We start from the raw sequence: 12060 nt of genomic DNA on the forward strand, positions 1-12060 counted from the left end.
CCCCCCCCCCCCCCCCCCTCCCCCAGGGCAGGGGGAGGATCTATTCCATGCTGAAGGGAATTCTTTCCTCGTCCTCCTCTTCCCCACAGAGGGGCAGAAGGAGCACAGAGCTCAGCTGGGCAGGGTGCAGGTGGGGGGTGTAGGGACCCCCACACACTCCCCCCATGGCATGCAGCTCCTGCTGCCTGGCAGCAGCAGCAGGCAGAGATATTGGGGTGCTTGTGCCTGATGTAGGCGTGGCTCTGGCCAGCGCTGCATGAAGGAGGGAGCAGGGCTTGCCTTATCCCCAAGTCTCTGCTCCCCATTCCTGTAGCTCCAGTCCTTGCAGGGGGCAAAGCCCCGCACTGGAGCCTGCTGCCTCTCCCACTCCCGGCTGTGCAGTCCTTGCACTCTGCTGGGAATGGAGGGTGCCCTGCTCTCTGCTTCCCCGCAGAATCCAGTGCTGGGCTTCCCCTTTGTTAGTGCCTAGCTGCAGGCGCACAGCATGGAGCCCAGGGAAGTGAAGCGGCCAGGAAGGCTACGCAGGGCTGCGCTCCTCACCCACAGTGCAGTGCTCGCTGCCTCTATCCCAGGGGCATGCAATTATTTTGGGTGGAGGGCTGCTTACAGAGTTTTGGCAAGGCATCGAGGGCCACATGACAGGCAGCCCGGGGCAGATAAATATTAATTTTCTAAATTTTTTAGGGGCCCCACGGGCCAGATAGGATGGCCTGGCAGGCCACATCTGGCCCCCGGGCTGCATTTCCCCACCCCTGCTGTATCCCCAGGGCTCTGCGCCATGCACCTGCTGCTCCACACTCACAGAGGGAAAGCCCCTCAGTGGACCCTGTGAGGAAGTAGGGGGTGGGGCTCTCTGTTCTCAGCAGAGTGAGGGGACTGCACAGCCGGGAGTGGGAGAGACAGGCACGGGGAGCAGAGTCTTGGGGATAAGGCAAGCTCCGCTCCCTGCTCCATGCAGTGCTGCCTGGAGCCATGCCTGCATCAGGCACGAGCACCCTGATGTCCCTGCCTACTGCTGCCCCCAGACAGTGGGGGCTGCATGCCATTGGGGGAATGTGTGGGGGTCCCTATGCCTCCCACCCGGCACACCCTCACCCTGGCCAGCTGAGCTCTGTGCTCCCATAGCCCCTCTGGGGGAGGAGTAGGAGGAGGAAAAATTTCTCCCTGGCATGAAACAGAGCCCCCCTCCCAACCCTGTGGGACAGCCAACCCCACGTGGCCCCATTAAGGTGAAGGAGGTGGGGAGAAGGGTTAATTTCTCCCTCCATCTGTTCCCTGCAGCCGGGGTCTGGCAGGTCCAAAGGGCCACTGCTGCAGCCCTGTCCCGTCTGCTCCCTGGCAGACAGGCAGACCTCAGCTGCAGTGGGGAAGAGGGGAGGGAGGGAAGAATTAACTCCCTCCCTGCCCACCTTGCCTTAACAGGGCCATGCCCCCTGGTGTCTCTGCTAGGGCCAGTCCCTGCTCTGGCTAGAGAGCAGAGGGGAGGGGCCAGCCCTGCTGTGGAGTAGGGAGCCCCGCCCAGCCTAGAGAGCATGCCTGGATGTTGGGGGAGTCTGGTTTATCTTAAACCAGCAAGGAGTCTGGGACAGACATTGCATAAACCGGTTTGAGCAAAATCTGTTAAATCTGATACTGCATTCAACCAGGTTTATCTCAAACCAGTTTTGGCCATTTTGAAACTGGTTTATGTGCACTGAACATCTGTTCTGTTACAGGTTTAAACCACTTTCTGATCACTTAAACCAGTCTATGTGTAATGTCTGTCCCTAGCCTAATAGAGAAGGATTCCATTGTGCCTGGGCATGGTACATACTCACTCCTTCTTCTTAATCATGGGACATAGTAACTACAAACTTTTGTTCTTATTTCAACTTAAGTTTTCTCCCTGTCCCTTCCTCTGTCTCCTATACTGACTAGTGTGAAGACCGTTTGATATTTCTTTTATTTTCTCTCACATGTCTAATCTAATCAAGTTAGTCTCCCCACAAACATCAAGAATATAATAGCATGTGAAACATTAGGTTTGATTTAAAAGCATACAGAGGAAATGTTTATGGGCTAGTCCTGATCAAAAGCTGTTTCCTTTTTGCGCTAATTGCATACGATATTTCTAATGTTTAGTTTCCTTACAATAGAATCCCTGTGTGCTATACTAGGAAACTTAAAATGGAATGTTTAAATTGTGCTTACCACAGGAAAGCAAAAATCCTTTTGAATTTGAGCAAACATTTGGTTATTTTTAGAAGAATGTTAAAGCTAGAACTAGCATTTATTGATACATGCATTAGATGGTGAATATAAAATGTTATGGGCTAAATTTAGTCTTTATTGATCAGACTTTGAATATGGAGCAATAAGTAGGATTGCTGTATCAGAAAGCACTCTAAATCAGAGTTATCAAAGGTAGAGCCCAGAGACTGGATCAGGCCAGTGGAGACATGTCATTCAGTCTTCAGTGCCATCTGCCACAGTGCAGTGCTGGAACTGGCCCTGCACACTGCAAATGGTGCATAGAGCCTGCCTGGTGCAGGCTGCACAAGGCGTGGGGCCAGTCTGGGGTGTGCACTGCATGCAATACCCATGTTAGAGTGGCCCTGCATGCTGGATCCAGGGCTGGTCCAGATTGAGCTGCCTGTGCTAGATCCAGCATGCAGGGCTGGTCTAATTCATGTCACATGCAGCATGTGCCCTGAACCAGCTTCATTTGCCATATACTGCGCTGGGCTGGAGCCAGTGTGTGATGCATGCAATGCACAGGTGTGGTCTGGGGCATGTGCTGCATGTGATCCCGTGCCAGATCAGCTTTGCACACTGGATCCGCTACGCAGGATTAGTCCAGATTAGACCCATAGATTGGCTCTGCATGCTGGTCTGACAAGGGCATCACATGCAGTATGCACCCTAGATCAGTTCTGTGTGCTGTTTGCAGGGCTGAGGTAGGAACATACCTCTGCAGCATGTGGGGCTGGGCCCAGTGTACACATGGCAAATTATACATGTGGCTGGTCCAAGATGTGTGCTCCATGCAGCGCCCATGCTGGACTAGCTCTTTGGGGTGGATCTGGCATATGAGGTCAGTCTGTGGCTCAATTTGGCCTGCAGACCAGGGCCATGCCTCTTTTCTAGCCCACAGGGCCAAATCTGTTTTGACACCCTGCTGTAAATCATAAGTCTGACTAATACAGTCTCTACTGAAGGGGGATAACTTGCTCGTGTGTCTAGCCACATTTCCTGATTTCAGCTAGCTACTCAAACTACTGGAATTCTTCAAAATATATAACCTGTTTCTTTAAAAATAGAAAATAAGTACAATTTATTCTGTCTTAAATTTGAGTATAAATGTTTCTAAAAGAAAATCCTTGCGCAGGAGACAGTAAATTGGTTATCATCTACTTGTCCATAAAGGATAGTGAGACTACTTTTTTTTGGTTTGTTTTTTTTAGTAAGAATCAACATATCCGCTCACCCTGGAAGTTCTTAAATAATTCAAATAGAATTTTGCATTTTGCATAATGTTATAAAATGAAACCTTTAGTTTAAAAATATATCTTACTGACAACAACAAAATTGGGCCTTTTTAATTGCAGTAGAGCAAACTTCATGTCAAGTGCTTTTTCAAATCCAATTTTCAAGTTGTGAAATTTCCCGAATTTTTAGGCGCACAGATTTAAAAAAATAAATAAATAAATAAAAAATATATATATACCTAAGGATCCTACCCCAGCTACACAGATTTGATGCCAAAGCAGAAATTAGAATTTATGATTAGCGCTAGTCAAAAATTTACCCAGGAAAAAATATTGGACTATATTTGGAAAATAGTCATTTGTTAAAACCCAAAGATTCCATAGAAATTAACTATTTCAGCAGTCATGACTGTGCCCGCCTCTGCTCCAAAAGGCGCTCTCGGGCAACTCTTGCGCGGGTGGCTAACCGGATCTGCCCTGCTCTTGCTGGGGAGTCCCCGGAACTTGCTGACCGTGGTCGCGGCTGGGCCCACAGCAGGGGGGTCCCCCTCTCTGCTGCCTCTGGGCGGGCTGTCACGGGGCTCTGACCTCTCCTACACCCTGGCCAGCGCCACCTTTGGTCGCGGACCTTCTGTTCCTTGTCCCCGGACGAGGACTGGGCATCAAGGGCCCTCTTTGCCTTTGCGGCCTTCTTTCCTGACGCCCCGCCGGCGTCTCTGCCTGGGCTCCCCCGGTTCCCTCACCGGAGTTTCCGCCGGCTCTATCCCGGTTCCCTCACCGGAGTTTCCGCCGGCTCTATCCCGGTTCCCTCACCGGAGTTTCCGCCGGCTCTATCCCGGTTCCCTCACCGGAGTTTCCGCCGGCTCTATCCCGGTTCCCTCACCGGAGTTTCCGCCGGCTCTATCCCGGTTCCCTCACCGGAGTTTCCGCCGGCTCTATCCCGGTTCCCTCACCGGAGTTTCCGCCGGCTCTATCCCGGTTCCCTCACCGGAGTTTCCGCCGGCTCTATCCCGGTTCCCTCACCGGAGTTTCCGCCGGCTCTATCCCGGTTCCCTCACCGGAGTTTCCGCCGGCTCTATCCCGGTTCCCTCACCGGAGTTTCCGCCGGCTCTATCCCGGTTCCCTCACCGGAGTTTCCGCCGGCTCTATCCCGGTTCCCTCACCGGAGTTTCCGCCGGCTCTATCCCGGTTCCCTCACCGGAGTTTCCGCCGGCTCTATCCCGGTTCCCTCACCGGAGTTTCCGCCGGCTCTATCCCGGTTCCCTCACCGGAGTTTCCGCCGGCTCTATCCCGGTTCCCTCACCGGAGTTTCCGCCGGATTTCCTCTGGCTCTGGGCCGGGGTCTCCCTCTAGTCCCGTTGTCCCTGGGACAATGACGTTTCTTTTTGAGGGAGAAGGGGAGAGACCATTTGTCAACTGTCCAAAATAGCCAGTAGTATGCTGATTAGAGCACTTGGCTGGAATGTGAGAGATGGGTTTGCTTCCTTGGTCTGATTCAGGCAGAACAGGCACTTGAAACCTCGACTCCCTGGGTTCCTAAATATATATGCATGGAGCCTGCTTTGATGTGCTGGAAATCTGACGCTTCAGAGCAGACTAGATTAATTGAGTCTGCTGAAGCACAGAAATTAACATGCTCCAGCAGCCTTGTATCAGCATGTCCGTGCTGACAAAATGGTGGCAGTGCGCTTTGAAATAAAAACACGTCCAGTGAGCTTTTGTTCAAAGCGCCCCACCACCATTTTTTCCATGTGGGGATGTGCAGTGACGCTGATGCACGTGACATGTGGACTCTTTTAATTAGTGTGGCTTGCTAATAGCACCCAGCACTGTGTCCCAGCACGTGGAAAAATGACCCCATGTACCAGGTAGATAGCCTTTTGACTCTTCTGAGATTGGAGAGGCATTCTGTTGTGTGTAGTTTGTGCTGAGAAAAATCTCACCCTCATGCAGAATAGAAACATTTGTAAATTTTCACAGGATGAGAGTTTTCTGCCCAACTCTACTTTTAGTTCTGTGCTTAGCTCATAGTTCAGTGAAAATCTTAGTCTTAAATCCAGAATTGAGGAAGTACTTTCTTTTAATTTTTTTTGTTAAATGATTCTATGGAAAGTCAGAGTAAAAGAGCAGTTCCTTTATGCTTGGTTTTATTTCCTCAGCCTGTTCTGACTTCTGTTGTAAACATGCAATTTTTGACATGGTAATCTTAGAGAGAACTCCACCTTTCCCTCCAGCACCCTGAAAAGGGCTTGTTTGGATTCTGTAATGCTGTGGTGTCATGAAACAGTTAACCCTTTAATTATCTGAAAAGCAATTTTGTTTCTTCTTTAGCTAGTGACGCTGGTGCTGAATGAGATGGCGGGAGGACCATGTGCCCATGCATATATCTGTGATAAGATTCTTGATACTTTTATTCTAGGGGCCTTCTAAGGGAAGCAAGAGAGGAACAAAATGAAAGGGCATTCAACATAAAAACAAAACTATTTAAAAATCTAAATGTAAAAGTCTGCTCTTATATCCATATTCTCTTTACTTGCAGCTGTAGAGATGGTTACTAAGCAACTTGAAAATTATTTATGCATCTACTAGCAGACAGAATATTAAATAAAATGATTAAACATAATCTCTTATCAAAACAACTAAAAATTTCCAAGTATAGAAGTTAAAGTGAAATCAACATTTAATCAGTGCTCTTGATAAACATAACTTTTTTAGTATTTAAAATATCACTTTACAACTTAATGTTTCTATTTTATACGTGCTAGTATTACATTGGGTTAAGGAGCTCTTTGAACAGTAAAATGTGATATATTACTGGTTTTAATATAGTCGCTGGCAAATATATAGTTCTTTTGAAGGCTAGGTATGTACAATTGTTAAACATAGTCATATAAATAGCAGGATTAAAAAAAAATTCTCAAGCCAAGTTATAACCAAAAAGATGATGTCAGAAATACCAGGTAGAGAGAATTTCATAGCCTTCACTGTTGCATGGATGCATGCCATGCTAGTGTAAGACTCAAGTTTCAAGATGTTTTGCAGAATACTGTACGGTTTACTGTGCTTTTAGGCACTATTAGTTTTAATAATGAATTAACAGTGTTTAACCTGTTACAGGATTCATATTTTTTTTATTTTAACATAATTCTTTAAGTTCATATCTTAATTCTAGTTTGTAAATTCACTCTAGAATAGGTGCAAACTATACATTTGAGAAAATATTCAAGAACTTTTAACATAGTGGAGCTTTGTCAATTATCTAGTTCACTTTATGCTGTCTTTTGTAGTAGGTAATTATGTTTTGGAACATTGGATTTTCCTTTTGGTACCACTCTGGCGTATTAAAATTGTGTAGCGCACTTTATAAAAAATAAAGATATTATTAGGATTAAATGCAAGAGTCATTCTGAATCAAATTCTGGTAAACTCCTTCAGGGGCCCAACTATATTTTTTCAGTGACAGTAGTCATAATGCATTTTGGACTCTGGTGAAATTAGACTGATAACATTTTTCCCAGAGGGGTATGCCCAGTTAGTGTGCTTAGATACTGAATTACAAGTATGGTACGCCACTTCTTAATGTGCAATCATCCTTTCTCTAATTGCCCAGATTTATACGTGTTTAAGTGATCAAAAACTCAGCTAAATGCACAAATTCAGATGGCAAGTACAACTTCAGCTTTTTTGCTTTTTTTTGTTCTTTACTTTTATCCTTAAGGGGAGCAAATACCACTTCATATTTCCTTTGACTTTTTAAATTTATTTTTCAGTAAAGTTAAATAAGTTCTGAATAAGATGCACAGTACTTCCTCAGCTGAGGAATTCATGAACTGTGGGACATTTTTAAACTGTTTCTATTTATATTTTTTATTTATTTGTATAGATAAATGATGGATAATAACCTTGGTTCATTTTAAACCTTAACTTGAAAGCCTCCCCTGCATTTTTTGCTCCAACATTCAGGCACCTCAAATAATGTATTTTTGTTCTTTCTAGATGTATAAAAAAACAAACAAACAAAAAAAACCTGAATGTAAAACTAAGTTTAAGGTTTTTCCAAACTAATGTTTAAAATCAAAATAATTCTCTGATGCAAACATTTATGAGAAGATACATTACAAGAATAAGTGGCTAACTACAATTTCTGGGGATTTTTGGCAAAATATTTAATTTTTCATACAGGGTCCCTGTATTCATGAGAGGAATACTCATTAACAAAAGACTTTTTCTTTAGTAACAAAGAAGTACTTTGAAGTTAAATTATACAACTCAAACAGGGTTTATTCAAAGGGGTTTAGTTTTATTTGCTGTAGTTTCTTAGGAACTGTTTTTTATAAAAAGAAAAGTCTATTAAAAGACTACTTGCAATTTACAAAATTATTTCAGTCAATAGGTCTCAAAGATTTTAATGAAGAAGAGCATTAAATGTTCTACTCTCTGGACAGAGGAGCCAAAGTGTGTGTGTGTGTGTGTGTGTGTGTATATAAAAATATATATATACAAAAAAATTCCCATAATTGTAGAATGCAGAGGTGCAAATTTCCTGACTTGCATTCCAATTCCCTGAACTACCAAAACATTAAATGTATTAAATTACTTGGATTTTGGGATCCTGTAAGACACCAGATCTTTTGGTGCTTGGTTTTTAACCATATTTGTGTGTGCAGGGGAGAGGTTTCTGACGTTAAGATGTTACAAACAGTTGTAGTTTAAATAACCTGCATCCTCATAAGTCCTACTGTACACATAATTGGTTTTAAAAAAGAATTGTTAACTTTTGTAAGCAAGCAGAGAAAAGGGGGGATATATAAAAGGGTAGAAAAAACCATGAAACTGCCAGTACATTTGCCATAATATGATCCATACATTGCAGACCATAGCCATTAAGGAAGTCAGAAATGTGAACAAATGAATTGCGTCCTCACAGCTGCCATTGTGACAAACTTCAAAATAGCCATGGCTTCCCAATTTTGTTTTTCTTTTGTTAAAATTGTTATGATCTATTTGTGAAAATCTGGTTTTCATCTCCTATGATTTGCTGAATAATTATCCAGCCCTGGACCTCATTGACTATCTTAAGCTGATGCCAAATCACAAAAAAAAATAGCTTCAAATATAAAGAGATACAGGAGGAACTACAGTTGGTAAGGAGGTTTGAAAAGTGTGTCATTTTTACAGTAATTATGCTTTTCTACAGAGTATCATGTTTAAAATGTATACAAGTGACATTTAAATTGTCATCATTATATATCCTTTTTTCTGAGGTGCAGGAAGTGTACAAGTAAATATTTTTACAGCTGAAGAAATGTGTAAGTTTTTATTCCAGTTTAGTCCCAGTGTGCTTTTAAACAGTCTATATTGTAGATTCATGGTCAAATATTTTAGATTTTAAGGTCTGGAGGCTGTGTTGAATAAAGTTTTCAGGAGCTTGAGTTTCAGAGAATCTGACTTCACGTGTTCTAGTTGACCTGTTCTTTTTTATTGAATTTTGAATACTGTCTGATGTAAAATAGTACACTATAGGGTCAAAGCAACAATTTGAAACTGCAATGCATAGAGTGATAGGATACATAGTCCTGACTGCTGTTACAAATGAACAGTTAATCCATGTCTGTGTTCTCATAAGAGAATAAAGTATCAGTGTAATATTATATGGCACAAAACAGAAACAGAAAATCACCAAATGGACAAAAATCATTCTAAGTACTTTGTTTTTGCTTATTTTGTTCCGACTTAATGTAACTGGTTTTTTCAGTGTCCTTAAAACCATTGTAGAGCAGGTCACATTCAAGATCAGTGGAATAAAAAATCCTACAATTTCAATGAAGATAACTATTCTTGACAGATAAGTTTTCCATGTATCCTCTGGAAAGTTTTCAAAACATGTGCTTTGTTCTTTTCCTCTGGTGTCATTTCGGGAGTTGGTGGACTGAAAAAAGCTTGCTGGTACACTTCCTGTTAGCACAGTTATCCATACTGCAACACAGACAATGTTTGCATTTCTTTTGGTTCTAAGAGTCTTGGATCGAAATGGGTATACTATAGCTAAAAAGCGATCTACGCTTATACAAGTCAAAAAGAAAATGCTTCCATACATGTTTGTATGAAACAGTGTGACAGAAATTTTGCAAAGTAAATCTCCAAATGGCCAGTTTCTTATTGCAAAGTAGTATATTCTGAAGGGTAATGTAAACACAAAAAGCAGATCTGATATTGCCAAATTAAGCATGTAAGTTGTAGTTTCATTTCGCACTTTTAATGAGATTGTAAATATATAGAGAGCAACACAATTGGATATTAGACCAAGAACAAACACCATACTAAACATACATCCATACAAAATATATTTAAAGGAGTCTTCAGTAGAACAATTGGAGCTTACCATCATATTAGCAGTTCAAATTTACAATTTGGAATTCCTTTAATTAGCAGCTATCCTTTTTTGTATTCTGCTGTATTTACTTGAAAATCTCAAGGTAGTTTGCAGATGCATTTGCCCCAAGTGGCTTTGTATATTTTCCATTTCTCTTTATAAATTCCAAGATAAAACATGAATGTTGCAGTAAAAAGATTCCACTCTGGTAATTGCCAGTTGATCGTTCTTCAGTTCCAAATACTATAATACCTGTGTACCCAGCGCTGGGCAATAATTCACATGTTGTTGTCAGCAGATGAGGTCTTCCTGAAGTTTATTTAATTGTACATTTGTTTTCCCAAATTGTGACATTGTCTCTGTAGGACCTGCTGTTTTTTTTTCAGCTGCAAGTTGTGATGTAAAGAAGCACTGCGAATATAAACTTTCCACAGTTGTTTAAGTAACTGGGGACATGTATTCCTTAGGAAGAGATTTCCTGGACTCTGTAAGATGTAGGCATCTCCATTTCCCTTGCTGCTTTCTTGCTGTAAAACAAGCTTTTCAGCTTCTCTGAATTACTAACCACACGGGTCGGAAAGCAAGCTGCATAAAATTCAGAAATAAATTCCAAAGCGTGTTTGTTCTTGCTGAATTTAGACCTCCGATGCGGATTGTATAATATTTCTTGCTTAGTCTGAAGAGAGGAGGAAAAAAAAAAAAGGAGTTGGCTCAATTTGTACAATGACATCACTGGAAGAAGAGGCTGGACTTTAAGTGAAGAATGGTTTCAGTTCAGTTTGTTTGCATTTCTTTAATCTGATAATCTGTCTGCTGGGGCTATACCTTGGAGGCGTGCAAAAGTCACTAGCACAGCAGTCCCCTATTAACTCTTTATGTCCCTGTGAAATATGTCATGTGCTTTTAAAGTTTTGCTGGTTTTTTAAAAACTCTTGAGTTATGTGAATAAGCATTTCATTTTCTTTGCTAGTAAGATTAAATGATCATGGATTGTCCTATTAAGTTCTGAAATTCTCAACAGCTAACATCTGAAATTCTCTTACAGATGTAGTTTTAAAAAAAAACGAACTCTGTAATAAAACACAATATGCCTCAAGAATCAGAAACTAGCTGATTAAGTAGTTTTAGGCCTTGATTCTGTAAATGCTTCAGGTTCTGTGTAATTTTCCTCACCTGGCCAACCCTGTTAAAACCAGTGGAACTTACTTTATTTTCTTGTGAGAGAGGTTAATAATGATCTAAAAAGCAGAAGGGTATAAAGGCAATGGAATTAAAAGCAGGAATTGCTGCGGAAGTAGAAGAAAGGGGTTAATGTTGAGAGTGATTGTGAGGAAGAAACCTACATGTGACCTAGTATTTAAATACACAAAACCAAGGTTCCAGCTATTATTGACCTGATTATCACTATTTTGATTGCTCTGTTTGTATGTTGCCTTTTTCCCCTCCCCACATCTGCCTTTGACTTTTTAAAGTGCATATTCTATGGGGCAGGGATGGCATTTTGCCTTTGTTTGGAAGGTAAGTGTATCACACTATTTGTCCTGATAGTTAAGTAAGAAGAATAAAATATTTGCATTTTTCTTAAGCATCACTACTAACCACTGCTTAATGCAATAGGTTATACCCATTAAAGTACCTTTTATATTTTAAAGAAAAATAATATTTTTCTCAATACGATTGTGTTTTGGGTATGGTAGCATATTTCTGACACCGAAAGTGAGTATTTCAGCTTTATAAAGGGAATTTATTTTACATGTGGTAGTCTGAGGTAGATCTGATCTAAATTTTAATCAGGCTAGGGTAAGGCTTGCAGTAAGCTTGTGATGTAATTCAATATAAAGGAGGATGAATATTAGCTAGCTTCTTATTGATGACAGTATTTGTCCTGGTTGCTTTATGTGAGGTTTAACAAATAGAAACTAGGAATGCATTTGACTGTGTCCTTTATTAATTTATTTTTATACTTGATTGGCAACTTTGTTTCCTCCAAGCACATTCACCTAATCTACTGATAGAGTTCAACAGGATAAATTTTACATGTATAGTATCTAATTATTGTGTCAAGTCTGAGGCCGCTGCAACTGTTGGGGCACCTTAGATGCTGTGATTGTTTGGGCAGAGTGACTTGGTGGCACCCACCTCCTCTCCAGGTATGGATGGCCACCTGGCTCACAGGGAGCTCATCTGTCCTTTGACAGGTCTTGTTTTCAGTCCTGCTGA

At 41.9% G+C, this 12060-nt stretch overlaps 2 protein-coding genes across 3 annotated transcripts in view; one reads left to right on the forward strand and one right to left on the reverse strand.

Annotated features, from left to right (window-relative positions):
• The window catches only part of RB1 (RB transcriptional corepressor 1), a 128149-nt gene that overhangs the window by 66150 nt on the left and 49939 nt on the right, over window positions 1–12060 (forward strand). The gene's annotated exons all lie outside the window — the stretch shown is intronic.
• LPAR6 (lysophosphatidic acid receptor 6) overlaps window positions 5873–12060 on the reverse strand; it is an 8677-nt gene continuing 2489 nt past the window's right edge. Inside the window, exon 2 of the mRNA XM_006030177.3 lies at window positions 5873–10516. Within this exon, the coding sequence (XP_006030239.1) occupies window positions 8821–9855 (1035 nt within the window). The 5' untranslated portion in view covers window positions 9856–10516 and the 3' untranslated portion in view covers window positions 5873–8820. The remainder of the gene's footprint in view (window positions 10517–12060) is intronic.

Source organism: Alligator sinensis, unplaced genomic scaffold (assembly GCF_000455745.1).
Source record: "Alligator sinensis unplaced genomic scaffold, ASM45574v1 scaffold820_1, whole genome shotgun sequence".
NCBI classification, from domain to species: Eukaryota; Metazoa; Chordata; order Crocodylia; family Alligatoridae; genus Alligator; species Alligator sinensis.